The sequence below is a fragment of the Heptranchias perlo genome, chromosome 16 (genome assembly GCF_035084215.1).
Source record: "Heptranchias perlo isolate sHepPer1 chromosome 16, sHepPer1.hap1, whole genome shotgun sequence".
NCBI classification, from domain to species: domain Eukaryota; kingdom Metazoa; phylum Chordata; class Chondrichthyes; order Hexanchiformes; family Hexanchidae; genus Heptranchias; species Heptranchias perlo.
Genome location: NC_090340.1, coordinates 57,914,023 through 57,930,777, shown reverse-complemented (window position 1 = coordinate 57,930,777; position 16,755 = coordinate 57,914,023). Strand labels below are relative to the sequence as shown.

Sequence of the window (16,755 nt, the reverse complement as noted above, 5' to 3'; positions counted from 1 at the left end):
AGTTACTCACCTCCTGCACATGAAGCCGAGCAACCTGATCTCACGACCACCCAGGTGTAGTTGTGTCTCCGAACAGTGGTCTTGCTTTCATTCACAGCCCTCGGTAACGTGTACTCCCAGGCCATGCCTGGATTCTTGCCTTGTAAAAGGATCTGAAGTTTAAGAGGAGGGGGGGAGAAAAAAAGAGAGAGACACTGAATAGGTTTACTGTGAATTGCTCTCCCCACACACCACTTCCCCTCCCAACCCTACCCCAAATCAAATGTTAAGGGGAGATTTAATAGAGGTGCTCAAAATCATGAACGGTTTCGATAGAGTAAATAAGGAGAAACTGTTTCCACTGGCAGGAGGGTCGGTAACCTGAGGACACAGATTTAAGGTAATTGGCAAAAGAACCAGGGGGGTGGGAGAGGAGGAGAAATATTTTTATGCAGAGACTTGTTATGATCTGCAATGAAAGGGCGGTGGAAGCAGATTCAATAGTAACTTTCAGAAGGGACTTGGATAAATACTTGAAGGAGAAAAACGTGCAGGGCAATGGGGAAAGAACAGGGGGAATGGGACTAATTGGATAGCTCTTTCAAAGAGCCGGCACAGGCACGATGGGCAGAATGGACTCCTTCTGTGCTGTGTCAGTCTATGATTCTATGAAATCCCCTTTTTCTTTTCTCACCTCCATGTCGATGAGTGAAGACGTTTAACCAGGTAAAACGTGATGCACCTAGTGGGAAATGGGTCAGGCAACGAGAGCTGACAAATCGTCATTCTGTAGAGAACCCTGCCATGTAGTTCCACCTATAGCAACGGCAGGCTCCTCTTTCCCCGTGCCCTCTATGCGTGTGTGCCTTTCTTGAATTTCAACCTGAGATAAGGTGTCTTGTTTATTCACTGGTCTGTGCTCAGAATTCATGAAGCAACGTGCTTCTAGATGGTGCGTCAAAATTGGGGCGACCTGTCCCGACTGAACTTGTCTGTGCTCTGGGATCTTTCACCGGGGCACCGGAAACGGGCAGTCTCTGTGGCAATGCCGCTGCCTGCGAGTAACCGCAGCTTGCCTGCACTCCGAACCCTTTCGAACAACTGAGGGGGTTTAAGGTTAAAACACTTATTGAAAGGCTGCAACAGTTTGGGGGGGGGGGGGTGGGGGGGGGGGAGAAATGTTACGTCTTGTGATCTGCATTTTAGCCGCTGGTGGTGCCGTGAGCTTGTCAGTATTCATTCCTGCACGGCGTGGCTTCAAAACCCTCGTGGGAACGCTGTACGGTTAATGTGAGTCCATTCAAAATCACCAACACCACTGCTGGTGAGGGCCAGACTGAAGATAATAGAATTGCTGGGTGGTGTAGTGGGTCTGACGCTAACTTTTCACCTCCGTGATCCAAGTTCAGATCCAGCCCAGACCGAGGGGATTAAAGTCTCGGCTGTTTGCGAGAGTCCTACGTGAAATGTATTTGGATGGTCTCAATCCAGTTCCTGGTGGGCATGGGTCCACTGTCCCAAATTCAGCACTTATTGGCGATCTCGCTCAGAGAGGCTACAGAATGACTGGTGTGGGAAATGGAAAAGAATATCAGTGTCCTCGGAGGTGAGGGCTGAGACATATTGTTGGGGAAGAGTTCTTGTTGTAGTATGTACGCAGCCTCATTCATGATACAGCACTGCTCCATACAAAGGGCATAGAATGTGTGAAGCTTCTTTTTAAGATTTTGTGCTCATACAAGGTGAAAGATTGTCATGCTTTCCACTTTGGGCATCCAGTGACAGCATGAAGCACCCCCAAGCCAAGCATAGCACTGAGTAAAGCTTCCTCTACTCTTCCCTTGTGTTGAAGAATTGAATATTGAACAGGCTGGGGCTCTTTTATCTAAAAAAAGAGAAGGGTGACCTGATAAGATTATGAAAGGGTTTGATAAGGTAGACGTAGAGAAGATGGTTCCATTTGTGGGGGAGACCAAAACTGGGGGCCATAAATATAAGAGAGTCACTAATAAATCCAACAGGGAATTCAGGAGAAACTTCATGAAGGAGAAAGGAATAGAAGGATATATCGATAGGGTTAGATGAAGAGGAATGAGAGGAGGCTCGTATGGAGAATAAACACTAGCATGGAGCAGTTGGGCCGAATGGCCTGTTTCTGTGCTGTACATTCTATGTAATTCTATGTAACAGACAGGGTGAACCGGGCGTAATAGGCACTTTTGCTATATAAAATGGGGCCTGTTCCTCTGTACCGTGCCCTCCAGTCTCAAGTACGGTATAAATGAATTTCAAGCCTGTTTTCTCATGACAATTTCTGCCGAAGTTCTGCAAATGTGAGTGTCAGCCGTGGCTCAGTTGGTAGTACTCTCACCTCTGAATCATGAAGGTTATAGGTTCGAGTCCCACTCCACAAACTTAAACACAAAATCTAGGCTGGCACTCCAGTGCAGTACTGAGGGAGTGCTGCACTGTCGGAGGTGCCGTCTTTTGTTAAACCGAAGCCCCGTTTGCCCTCTGGACGTAAAAGATCCCGTAGCACTATTTCCAAGAAAAGCAGGGTAGTTCTTCCCGGTGTCCTGGTCAATATTTATCCTTCAACCAACATCACTAAAACAGATTATCTGGTGATTATCTCATTGCTGTGCACAAATTAGCTGCCACGTTTCCTACGCAGTGACTACATTTCAAAAAAAAGTTCTTAATTGGCTATAAAGCACCTTGGGACATCCTGAGGTTATGAAAGAAAGAAAGACTTGCATTTATCTAGTGCCTTGCATGACCTCAGGACTTCCCAAAGTGCTTTATAGCCCATTAAGAACTTTTTTTGAAGTGTAGTCACTGCTGCAATGTAGGAAAGGTGCTGTATAAATGCAAGTCCTTTTTTCTTTCCAGTGAGCAGGCACGCATCTGGCAGTGGCAGGGCACAATCCCGCTGCCAAATGCTTTGCACTTCAGGACCACTGGAACAGCCAACACACAGCAGTAGCCTGTGCTAACCCCAGGAAACAGAGACACTGAAAATACACGTTCGGTTACTAATGGGCTCAGTGTTCACAGTAAACAGCGCCGACTGTGACAGCCAAGTGTGAAGCAACTCAAGCGCAGCAAAAACTAAACTAAAACATACTGGCAAATGCTGACGAATGAGACAAAAAGAGATTAATGAGTTATCTCTGCCTCGATGTCATGTTGGGTGAAGGATTTTATACTTATCAGGGTGAGGGATGTCAGTGCTAAGAAATGGAAGACTTGCCCACTTCAGGTGCTCAATGCCAACATCAAGTGCGCCTAGGTCACGCTTACAACATGGTTACGACGCACAGTGAAGCTCCTTCCACTCTACGCCAACAATGTGGCTCAATCCCAATCACCAACATACTCCCTCTCCTGCACCAGCGTGATCCCTCTTCCACCATCCTTTTGGCCTCAGTGAAACTGCCAAACGAACGGTAGTTTTCTCCTGTGGGACGATGCCCACTAAGAACTGGGTAGAGAAAGCCCAAAGCCCATTTTAGATAGCCAATGGACAGAGGAGACTGTGACATCTCACCGCCAGGTGTATTGCCTTTTTTAAAAAATTCGTTCATGGGATGCGGGCGTCGCTGGCGAGGCCGGCATTTATTGCCCATCCCTAATTGCCCTTGAGAAGGTGGTGGTGAGCCGCCTTCTTGAACCGCTGCAGTCCGTGTGGTGAAGGTTCTCCCGCAGTGCTGTTAGGTAGGGAGTTCCGGGATTTTGACCCAGTGACGATGAAGGAACGGCGATATATTTCCAAGTCGGGATGGAGTGTGACTTGGAGGGGAACGTGCAGGTGGTGCTGTTCCCATGTGCCTGCTGCCCTTGTCCTTCTAGGTGGTAGAGGTCACGGGTTTGGGAGGTGCTGTCGAAGAAGCCTTGGCGAGTTGCTGCAGTGCATCCTGTGGATGGTACACACTGCAGCCACAGTGCGCCGGTGGTGAAGGGAGTGAATGTTTAGGGTGCTGAATGGGGTGCCAATCAAGCGGGCTGCTTTGTCCTGGATGGTGTCGAGCTTCTTGAGTGTTGTTGGAGCTGCACTCATCCAGGCAAGTGGAGAGTATTCCATCACACTCCTGACTTGTGCCTTGTAGATGGTGGAAAGGCTTTGGGGAGTCAGGAGGTGAGTGTTTCATCCTGTGTGCTGGACTTTCAAGGTCCAGTTGGATGCTAAGATAGGAGAGTTAGAGAGCTGGAAGGCTAAGATTGATAAGCAGCATAGCCTTTTCTCCTCCTTGGCTTTTGTTCCATGTTTTTATGTTTCAGAGGCAGAAAACTACATCTACCTATCTGCTTAAATTCTTCACTGCTATTCTCTGTTGAAAGAATTTACAAACGTGGACTGCTTTCAGGCTCTGACCTACAACCTCACTAGGCCCAAACATTCCAGAGTCGTCTGACCAGTTATCAGCTCTTTCCAAAATTTATGGCCGACATAAAAAAAAAATATATCGGCATCTCCATGTCCTTGATAGAGAGTCTTTAACGTCTGCCTTTACATGCCAGTGACTGACATTAAACACAAAACACTGACCTCTTGGCCACAGGATTTCAGTGCAATAAATTTTACAGCTTCCTAAATCCTGATAAACACAAGCTATGGAATTGGAATGAGGCCGCCATATATATATTTTTTTCGAGTGCACATTCCTGTTGAGGCTACGCTTCTGAGAATTTAGCTTAAGGCAAATGTGGAAGACAATGAGACAACAGCATCCTCCAGAGTAAATAATTTGTTTCTCATGTTCAATTATCCCTTCAAGGCGGAGCATTACCTTTATGGCCAGCTGTGCAGGAATTGTTCCATTCCCCACCCTTTGGGTTTTTCTGCTGTTTGAGGGGTTGATTCTGAACAATGCCCTTGGGCTAGGGAGGGCGGAAAGAAACAGCCAGAGTTCCTGCTCCCAGTCACTATCCAGTGATCCTTACTGCAAAGTATGTACGTGTGCACATTGAGAAACAAGCTTGGGTTTGGTTCTGCCGCTGCCAACCGTCAAATAGCTTACGGTTAGCTTTTGGGAACAGGAATCAGGAGAAACATCTTCACCCAGAAAGTGGTGAGAATGTGGAACTTGCTACCACATGGAGTAGTTGAGGCGAATAGCATGGATGCATTTAAGGAGAAGCTGGATAAACACATGAGGGAGAAAGGAATAGAAGGGTATGCTGATAGGGTTAAATGAAGGAGGCTCGTGTGGAGCATAAACACCGGCATAGACCAGTTGGGCCGAATGGCCTGTTTCTATGCTGTAAGTTCTATGATTTTCATCCTCTTTGCTTAGAACTCTTTTTAAAAATTCATTCTTGGGATGTGGGCATCACTGGCAAGGCCAGTCATTTATTGCCCATCCTTAGTCGCCCTAAGAAGGTGGTGGTGGCCTTGTTCTTGAATCATTAGTAGTTTGGTACAACTGAGTGGCTTGCTGGGCAATTAAGAGTCAACCACGTTGGTGTGGGAATGGAGTCACATATAGGCCCAGTTCAGGTAAGGTCAGTAGGATTTCCTTCCCTCAAGGACATCAGTGAACCAGTTGGGTTTTTAACAACAGTCCAACAGCTTCACAGTCACTTTCACTAACTAGTAACTGCTTTTTATTTCCAGACATCATTTTAACTGAACTCAAATTCTCAAACTGCCATGGCAGGATTTGAACTCTATGTTTCTACTGGGTTATTAGTTCAGGCCTCCGGATTACTAGTCCAGTGACATAGCCATTATGCTACCCTACCCGTATGAACGCACAGCCCTAAACAGTCCTCAAAATTGGCCTTCAATCAAAAAAAAACTAGCGAAATTGCCCCATTGTAGGGAACATTTTCAACAATAAGCTGGGGACTGCAGAAGGTGTATATCCAAGTAAAATGGTGGATAACTAACTTTGTTTTTCTTTTGTTTTGATGATCAACATGTATTTCTCTCTCTACACATGAGAAAGAGCATCTGCTGCCCTTCAAACATCACATTTCAAAGCATCAAAGGTGCCAAGGCAAAGGGAAAGAAAACTTGTCCAGAGTAGGCCGATTGATTACTTGGGCATTTTAAGCTAGAATTTCCTATTGATGATACTGTCAGACGAACACTTCTTGTATTTTTCTGTGCACTGTTGTACTGAAGGCACTAAACTTTAAATGGGTTAATGCTGCAGGGAGAGGAATGGCCGTTAAATCATCAACAGCTCATCCACTAATATCACCAAACAGTAATGTCTCACCTGCCATCTTTTAAAACTCCCTTAGTGGTGGACGGTGGATTCAAATGCTGGCCTTCGTTCCCGAGTCACCATTTCAGCTTTTCTTAAATTTAAAAATGATTGAAGCTTTACGCTGGCGGGGAACAGGAAGTGGGAGAGACCTCGCACTCGAGAGAAGACTCTCAACATAGCGGCGATGTGATAGGGTAGTTCAAAGGTCAAAGGATTCCATTTTGGTTTTATTTTTGAGGCCAAGTGTCCTCTCAAGTCCACTTTACTCACTGTACCCAACAAGCTCTTTTACAACGGCTGCTTCAGAGGCTCCTGGCCTCTGTATCTAGTAATAACTGCCTGTAACAACCATCTGAGACATGCCCTTCAGGGTACCCATTAAGAGATGTGTTTGGATGTTGCACTCCAGCTGGTTTGACAAACGACTTCAAACACAGCGCCGTGCTTTCGAGGCAAGGCACTTGATTGCAGCTTATATCTTGAACACTTGTACAAACATTCGCCCTCCCCACAAAGCTCTCCAGTTAAGCGATGGCCTCTGACAGAACTCACATTGCTTATCGCCCCCCTCTCCAAACACCCAGAGACTATCTTCTGGAGAGCACTTAATTTTTTTTTAAAAAAAGAATATTACATTTTTGATATAATGCATAAGAAAGCAATCACCCTAATAGTTCTGCTGCTAAACACAACATCCTGTGTGGAACTCAGCCACATAAACCAGGAGGATCCCAGGTCCAATCTCCAGGCTGCATGGAGTTAACCGATTTCAGTCAAGGTGACGTAGTTAGCTGAATTCAACCAGAGTTACGTCGGGACGCGACATCCCTGGATTAGGGAGGGAAAAATAAAATCAGCCAGAATTCCATTTCTTGAACAACCATGGGAGGCATCACAGCTGAACCTGATCCTGTCTCCCACAGCAAGTAGCCTGTTGAAGCTCACTGTCTGCGCTCATGCATGAAGATACTGGAAGACCACAAGGTACTGGAGGGCTAGTGGGACCCATGGAACCACAGAATACAAGAGGGATAATGGGACCCATGGAACCACAGAGTACAAGAGGGATAATGGGACCCAAGGAACCACAGAATACAAGAGGGATAATGGGACCAATGGAACCAGACAGTACAAGAGGGATAATGGGACCCATGGAACCAGACAGTACAAGAGGGATAATGGGACTCATGGAACCTGACAGTATAAGAGGGATAATGGGACCCATGGAACCAGACAGTACAAGAGGGATAATGGGACTCATGGAACCAGACAGTACAAGAGGGATAATGGGACCCATGGAACCAGACAGTACAAGAGGGATAATGGGACCCATGGAACCACAGAATACAAGAGGGATAATGGGACCCATGGAACCACAGAATACAAGAGGGATAATGGGACCAATGGAACCAGACAGTACAAGAGGGATAATGGGACCCATGGAACTACAGAATACAAGAGGGATAATGGGATCCATGGAACCAGACAGTACAAGAGGGATAATGGGACCCATGGAACCAGACAGTACAAGAGGGATAATGGGACCCATGGAACTACAGAATACAAGAGGGATAATGGGATCCATGGAACCAGACAGTACAAGAGGGATAATGGGACCCATGGAACCACAGAATACAAGAGGGATAATGGGACCAATGGAACCAGACAGTACAAGAGGGATAATGGGACCCATGGAACTACAGAATACAAGAGGGATAATGGGATCCATGGAACCAGATAGTACAAGAGGGATAATGGGATCCAAGGAATCAGACAGTACAAGAGGGATAATGGGACCCATGGAATCAGACAGTACAAGAGGGATAATGGGACCCATGGAATCAGACAGTACAAGAGGGATAATGGGACCCATGGAACTACAGAATACAAGAGGGATAATGGGATCCATGGAATCAGATAGTACAAGAGGGATAATGGGACCCATGGAACTACAGAATACAAGAGGGATAATGGGATCCATGGAACCAGATAGTACAAGAGGGATAATGGGACCCATGGAACCAGGCAGTACAAGAGGGATAATGGGACTCATGGAACTACAGAATACAAGAGGGATAATGGGATCCATGGAACCAGATAGTACAAGAGGGATAATGGGACCCATGGAACCAGGCAGTACAAGAGGGATAATGGGACCCATGGAACCTGACAGTACAAAAGGGATAATGGGATCCAAGGAATCAGACAGTACAAGAGGGATAATGGGACCCATGGAACCTGACAGTACAAAAGGGATAATGGGATCCAAGGAATCAGACAGTACAAGAGGGATAATGGGACACATGGAACCAGACAGTACAAGAGGGATAATGGGACCCATGGAATCACACGGTGAAGCAAAGCTCCATGCCAGAAGCAGAACCTCACATAATTATCCCTCATATCCTTTACTATCCTTGCTCCAAGCCCAGTGTATTGTTCCCAAGGTGGGGCACCCAAAACTGAACACAATGTTCCAAATGAGGTCATACTAGCGCTCTGTCTAAACATAATGGTGCTTCCTTGCTCTTATATTCTATACCTCTTGTGACAAATCCCAGCATCCTATGTCTTTTTGATCACTTTTTGCACCTGCAAACTAGCTTTTAATCACTTATGTACCAGAGGCCATAAATCCTTTTGTTTATCTAACCAACCTTTCCCTCCCCCCCCCGTTCCACCCCAAACCAAGTGCTTCACTGTTTGGATTGTCCCCTATCTGTTATTCTTACATCCATCTTGTTGAGTATAACTCCAGCAGCCATCGTTTAGCCCACTTACTAAATCTAGCTTCGAACTTTTCCAATCTCCTGTTCTCTTTTTCAAAGAGTACTGTACCTCGGAGCTTAGTGTCATTGGCACAAACTTGAGTATACTTCCCTCTATTCCCAAATCCCCGACAGTTTTATGTGGAGAGGAAAATCTGGGGCCGTAGCATCACAGCCAAGCTGGGAATGTACCTTTTATCCCAACTCTCCGCCTCCCACCTCCCAATCAGATTCCTATCCAGGCTGCAAGGTTGCATCCAGTTCTGTGTGCCTCAGTTTCAGCAATCTCCTGTGAGGAACCTTATCCAATGCCTTGTTAAAATAAAACAGTTATACAGCATCCTCATCCATCCGCCCCCTCAGCGGCTCTGTCAAAACACTTTATCGGAACATAATCGTAAAGTTAGAGTGAATGCAGTCAGTGAATGAAGGCAAAATTTCTTCACATGAAGGGCTGTGACACACTTAATTATCCTCAAAGGCACTAAATTCAGATTTTTAAAAGGGAGATAGCAACTTGCTTACACAGCGAGGGCACTATTTATCCCTCGACCAACATCACTAAAACAAATAATCTGGTCGTTATCGCGTTGCAGTGTGTGGGAGCTTGCTGTGCGCGATTTCGCTGCTGCGTTCCCTACATTACAACAGTGACTACACTTCAAAAGTACTTCATTGGCTGTAAAGCGCTTTGGGACGTCCTGAGGTGGCGAAAGGCGCTATATAAATGCAAGTTCTTTCTTTCTTTTAGGGATATGGGAAAGGGCTGGGAACTAGGGTTAAAAAGATAAAGAACTATTTGTCTCAGTGGGTGTGAGGGACTGCTGGCAAAGCCTCATTTTAATTGCCCATCCTTAGCTGCCCCTGATGAAGTGGTAGAGGAGCTGGAGGTTAGAACGTATGGGTCATGGACATGCTAGGTTCGGGGTCCGGAGCGGGGGGGGGTGGGTGTGGGAGATGGGCAAGAGGCATTGGAAACAGTCCCTCGAAGTGAGCTGCTGCCTTCTGGGAAAAGAGGAGAAAGCTGGCCATTTTAAAGTTTAAAAAAAAACATGTAGAAATGATTCGCCAAGGAATCGGATCAATGATGGGCTGAACGGCCTCCTTCTGCGCAGTGTGATTCTATTCTATGAGGAGAAGCACTCATCCTTGGACCTCACCAGGTCCTTGTGGGGAGAGCTTTATTCGCTCCCATTTTCACACAGAGAAGCGAGCACTCCAGTTGAGCACAGCAAGATTAATGGGACACTGTTCTGCTCCTTTGACAAAGGCACTGTTATTCTGCCCCTGGAATCAAGTATCAGTTCAGAGGCCCTGGCTATGAAATATATTCCCCTCTGCACTCCCCTGACTTGAGGTACTGTCCTTGAATTACCCACAGATAATGACAAATGACATCCAAAAGGTTTGGTTCTGACACTCAAGTGATATTTATATGTTTATGCCTTGCTCTTGGCGTAACCCTACTCTGGGAACAGTCAGTGGGGTTAACCTGCAACATTGATTCAGGATACTCCGGGAACGGGCCACACGAACAATGCATCAGGCTAAAGCCCTTCGCCTTCCAACTGTTTCTGTTTGCTTTTAACACTGTAAACAAACGAGAAAATTGCCTTTTCCTTTATCGTGTCCTTTAAGATCGATAGCATCCCGCCCCTCACTGCCGTGCCTGTGTAACATGAATGCAACTGTTTCACCATCAGTCACAGCAGAGCACTGGTGACATTTAGTTGAGTTCACAGGCCGACTACTAAAAACAGCAACGTGCTTAAGATTTAGAATCTTAAGAGACGGGCCGAAGCCCATACTGCAGAAAACTATCAAAGTCGAGGAGAGTGGACTATTAGTTAAATCAAGTGATTATGTTTGACACCAAACTTGAATCTCGGCTTGGAGTGTACATATCCTAAACGTGATTGTTGAACGGGACTTGGTGCAAGTTAGGATACAGGCAGCAGAAAGTCATTCTTTCTTCAACGGAGGCAAAGTCAGGAGCACCAGTTCACCCATCACCCCCTGTGCTCGCTGACCTACGTTGGCTTCCGGTCCACCAACACCTCAAATTTAAAATTCTCATCCTTGTGTTCAAATCCCTCCATGGCCTCACCTCTTCCCTATCTCTGTAACCTCCTCCAGCACTACAACCCCTCCCGAGCTCTCTGCGTTTCTCCAATTCTGGCCTCTTGCGCATCCCCGATTTGAATCGCCCCCTCCATTGGCGGCCGTGCCTTCAGCTGTCTAGGCCCTAAGCTCTGGAATTCCCTCCCTAAACCTCTCCCCGCCTCTCTACCTCTCTCTCCTCCTTTAAGATGCTCCTTGAAACCTGCCTCCGTTACCAAGGTTTTGGTCGCCTGTGCTAATATCTCCTTATGTGGCTTAGTGTCAAATTTTGTTTGATAATCGCTCCTGTGAAGCGCCCAGGGACGTTTTACTACGTTAAAAGCGCTATATAAATGCAAGTTGTTGCCAACCTAAAACTGGAGCAACGACAGGGGAAATTGAATTTTGTGCTCTCAGGGGGACCTGACTGACTGCCTCCAGTCGGGGATTTGTAATCTATTACACTTTTACAGATTATTAATGTCACTCCTCACATTTCCCCGTGGATGTAGGGCTGGAGGAGATTGCAGAGATAGGGACGAACAAGGCCAAGGAAGGAATTGCTGGCAAGGATTTTAAGTTGAATGCATCAGGGAATGGGGAACCAGAGCAGGTCATTGAGGACAAGATGATGGGCCACCGGGAATTAGTGTAGGACAAGATACTTGTGGCACAAGTATGGTATTAGTGTGGACAACTTGGAGTTTGTGGAGGATGGAGGATGGGAGACTGGAGAGGACAGCATTCAGAGTGGTCAGTCTGGAGGTCACGAAGGCATGTGTAAGGGTTTCAGTGGTGGAGTGGTTGAGGCAGGGGCAGGGGTAGGCAATGTTTTGGAGGTGGAAGTAAGCGACTTTGGTGATGGGTTGGATGTGGGAGCTGAAACTCAGCTCAGGATAGCAAGTCTGTGAATGGCCTGTTATCAGCCAGAGTGTGTGCTGGGGAAGGGGATGGAGTCAGTGGCAAGATTTACCCTCTTCTCCTACCCCAGAATGACACAGCACTTGGTCAGCAGCCCCATTTTCCTCTCTCCCATCAGGCAATCTACCCAATTTCCATCCAGGGCCCAATCTGAATTTGGGGCCCTCTGTCTTTAACCTTCCTTTAACCTTTAGAACCTGGTTCCAAGTCACCACAGATAGATGGGATGAAGATCTCTCTTTCTCTTTGGGGGGATTGGATTGCGTACAAGATCAGAGAATCATGTACAAGAAAACGAACTTTTCTCCTTTGAATCTTGGTTCCACTTGGACAAAAATAAAGGTTTCAATGGAGGAACAGATTGCATAGAGAGGAAAAGTCAATGCTCTTGCACTCCCAATATAAATCCTCACTCAAAGAGTGCAGGGGTGAGCAATAGGGTTACAACACCAAGTCGCTGATTATCCTATCCATGCGTCCTTTGACTGAGGATGCCCACTGGGAGCGTAGAGTCGCTGAATTTACCCAACAATGCCAAGGAAATGTCCTTTCACCTCTGCAAACCTGACTCCAAAATCAGCCCAGGACAAATGTAATGAAGGTTTGTCCCTGACAGAAAACTGGATGGTGGCGGGTACCCTTTTCTTGAAGGGCCATAGGTCCCAAATCTAGACGTAAGGTTGCGATCAAAATCGTCTCTTTATCCACAAGAGGACCAGGTGGTAGAGTGTACTGGTACACTGCCACCTCACCTCCAGATCAGGGTTCCAAAGTAGCCCAAACAGATGGGAGGAAGATCTCTCCGTGTGTGAGGGAAGTGCGTTGTCACGTAACACTGGGAAATGAAGGTCTCCTCTCTTTCACACAGGAGGATTTGCTTGCTTGTACCTATGTTGAGCTATCTGGGCGATACATTTTATGACAACAGGCAGAAACAGCAGTCAGTATAATGATACACTATGCATCAAAACGAGCAAACTGCAAAACCGATCATCAAAATAAGAAGTAAGTACATTATTAACAGAATCCCATAAAACTACTTCTTCCTTTTCCATCCCCATCTTTTGATTAGAATCTTTCTTCCCCCCAATTAAAAATGCTTTGAGACACTCACGTCGATATTTTGTAACTTGTTGCATCCAATTAAACACTCCTTTCATCTACCCCTCAAGATGAGGACCCAGCCATTACATCACACTGTCTGGGATTTTAATTTTCATTCCGAAGGCAAAAAAAAAACAAAACACAACAGTTCCTTTTCAAAGCCAAGCATCTAATGATGAAAATATTGTACGCGGTGTTGACATCATCCTTTTATTCCAACATCTCCGCGGTGATTAAGCGCTCACCATTTGGAAAAATTCTATAGTCGAGCAATCTTTCTCAGAATACAAGGCTGGACTGTAATTAAATGCGACTAAACGGGGGGGCCCTTATGTCACTGAATCCGACTGAACTCGGCAGCACACTGCCAACCTGTCACGGCTAATATAGCGGCGGACACAAGTGATGGAGTGAACAAGGAGGGGGAGAAGAAAAGAAGCTTACTTCAAAGACGAGCGTCTCATTAGTCGGTCCGGCCGAGTACAGGCTCTCTGGTTTGTTAAACGAGCGGCGGTAGTCAAACACAGCTCCGGCGAAGTCGAATTTCCCCGGCCAGTCCACTGTCCAGTCCCCCGTTAGATGGTATTTGCCCTTCAGGTTGCGCGCTGCCAAGTAACTCGTTGAGATCTCCAGTTCGCGTACATGAATGCTGCGAGCCCCGGCCGGTACCGTGACGACGACGTAGTACTCTACGAAACAAAAAACAAAAAAAGAACATGTGTTACATGTACCGGAATATAAAGGGGAGGAAGTTATGCTACAGTTGTTTAAAGCTCTGGTTAGACTGCATCTGGAGATACTGCGTTCAGTTCTGGGCACTGCACCTCAGGATTGGCCTTGGAGGGGGTGCAGTGCAGATTCACCAGAATGATACCGGGGCTAAAAGGGTTAAATTATGAAGTCAGGTTGCATAGACTAGACTTGTATTCCCTAGAGAAAAGAAGATTATGGGTTGCTCTAATTGAGGTCTTTAAGACGATTAAAGAATTTGATAGGGTAGACAGAGAGAAACTATTTCCTCTGGTGGGGGAGTCCAGAACAAGGGGGAATAACCTTAAAATTAGAGCTCGGCCGTTCAGGGGTGATGTCAGGAAGCACTTCTTCACACAAAGGGGAGTGGAAATCTGGAACTCTCTCCCCCAAAGAGCTGAATGGCCTACTCCTATTCCTGTGTTCCTACACTGTGGTAAGCAGTATCCAGATTCACATCAGTCAAGTTCGTTAAATGTCAGAACCGTACAGCTGCATTGAGAAAGAACCAGATACGGAATAAGATAGGATGGAACCCTTGATCAGATGAAATGTCTTTGCTCTTTCGATTTTCTTTTTTTATTATTTTAGGTTTTCACTATTCACAGCTTTACTTTTCATCTCTAGTTTCTGTATTGCAATTCAGAGTCAAAGGATAGACCATCCAACATGCTAAACAGCGCAGATCAAAACCATTCACAGAAGTGTGCTTTGTATTGTAGTTTATGACCTTATTTTTCCTGCGTTAAATGCAATGATCGGAGAACTCCTCACCTTATCAAAGTCAGGGATGGCAGATCTGAGTAGCAGACAACACTGGGATCACAGAAAGGTTACGGCACGAAAGGAGGCCATTCGGCCCATTGAGTCCCCACCGGCTCTATGCAAGAGCAATCCGGCTAGTCCCACTCCCCCGCCCTATTTGAAAGCAAAACCACAGCCCTGCCTTGATGGTGTCGTAGCATATTTTTAGCTGATAACGGAATGATACCAGATTGATACTGGAGCTTAGAGGGTTAAATCAGAATGAAACCAGGGCTTAGAGGGTTAAATTATGAGGTCAGGTTGCATAAACTCGGCTTGTATTCCCTTGAGTACAGAAGATCGAGGGGTGATCTGATTGAGGTGTTTTAAGATGTTAAAGGGACTCGATAGGGTAGATGGAGAGAAACTATTTCCTCTGGTGGGGGAATCAAAAACGAGGGGACACAATCTTAAAATCAGAGCTAGGCCATTCAGGAGGGATTCTGGAAGCACTTTTTCCACACAAAGGGCAGTAGAAATCTGGAATTCTCTCCCCCAAAAGGCTGTGGTTGTTGGGACAATTGGAGCTTTCAAGACTGAGACCAATAGATTTTTGTTAGGTAAGGGTATCAAGGGATATGGAGCAAAGGTGGGTAAATGGAGTTGAAGTACAGGTCAGCCATGATCTAATTGAATGGCAGAGCAGGCTCGAGGGGCTGAATGGCCTACTGCTGTTCCTATGATTGGAAATGATGTGGAGATGCCGGTGATGGACTGGGGTGGACAAATGTAAGGAATCTTACAACACCAGGTTATAGTCCAACAATTTTATTTTAAAATCACAAGCTTTCGGAGATTATCTCATTCGTCAGGTGAGTGACGAAGGAGATTATCTCCTTCGTCACTCACCTGACGAAGGAGATAATCTCCGAAAGCTTGTGATTTTAAAATAAAATTGTTGGACTATAACCTGGTGTTGTAAGATTCCTTACATATGATTGGAAAGACGAGGTGTAGGGCCAAAGCCTCTAGTGCAGGACACCACCAAGGTCAAAAGAGCATAGGAAAAGATGAGGTGACGCACAAAGTAGTGATTAGGTGATACCAAATGTAGGTCTTAAAGTTTGAAGGATGCAGGAGGAAGATAATTCTGAGGGAACTGGTGGGTTCCATAATTTTGTGCTGCTGGGAATACTGATACTAATAAAGTTGTTCTATTCAATGAGAACCTGTTCATTGGATTCACTGGCCTCAGATGTCAACAGATAATATAATTTGCCAAAAATAAAGGATTCAAAACAAATCATATTTGGATGGATTCACGCTTTCTAATCACCTCCAGAAGCCTTTTTTTTTTTACAATCAGTTAAAGAACGATGGCTAATATTAACAAAGTTTTGTTGAATTTTGACCAAGGTTTTTCTATTCTGCTAATGACATCACCGGGGGAAAATGCCCAGGATGAGTTACCGTGACGAACAGTCCGAGGGAATTGGATTGGTGTTAACGTAGGGTGCTGGCTGGGAGGGGTTACTGAAGATGAACGTGTGAAGGGAGCTGGTTTAACATCAGAAGGGATACAGTCGGTGAAAAGGGTGTTGAGTGTAAGGGGAGACTAAGCCCAACACTGTGAGGAAGATGCAGTGATAGCCAGCAAAGAGCTAAGTCATCAAACATGGAGTAATTCAGTTTCAGTTGGACACGTTGGTTCGGCTCGATCACAATGGAGGAAGATTTCCTCTCACATTACGTGCAACAGAATCATGAACCCATTTATAAAGAACAAATGTGCAGTTTTGTTAGATAAATCACACAGAGGAAAGTAGTGGAAATCTGGAACTCTCTCCCCCATAAAGTTGTTGAGGATGTGGAGGCAAGGGAAAATTTCAAAACTGGGATTGATAGATTTTTGTTTGAGGTAAGGGTATTAAGGGATTTGGAACCAAGGCGGGTAGATGGAGTTAAGATACAGATCAGCCATGATTGGATTGAATGGCGGAACAAGCTCGAGGGGCTGAATGGCCTACTCCTGTTCCTATGATGCTTGCCCCCGCTGAGGCTCTGGCCTAGCAACCTCCCATAACATTGTCCGTATTCATTGTTTGAAAAACAAAATACTGGAAAGATCAAATATGTGTTTAAAAGTAGTTACTCAAACTGTTTTTCTGTTG

General features: G+C 45.8%; 1 protein-coding gene across 1 annotated transcript in view; it reads right to left on the bottom strand.

The window, feature by feature from the left end:
* Positions 1 to 16,755, bottom strand: part of adamts18 (ADAM metallopeptidase with thrombospondin type 1 motif, 18) — a 162,216-nt gene that overhangs the window by 39,243 nt on the left and 106,218 nt on the right. Inside the window, exons 16-17 of the mRNA XM_067997525.1 lie at positions 13,535 to 13,779; positions 11 to 152 (exon numbers count right to left, since the gene is read on the bottom strand). Of these exons, the coding sequence (XP_067853626.1) occupies positions 11 to 152; positions 13,535 to 13,779 (387 nt within the window). The remainder of the gene's footprint in view (positions 1 to 10; positions 153 to 13,534; positions 13,780 to 16,755) is intronic.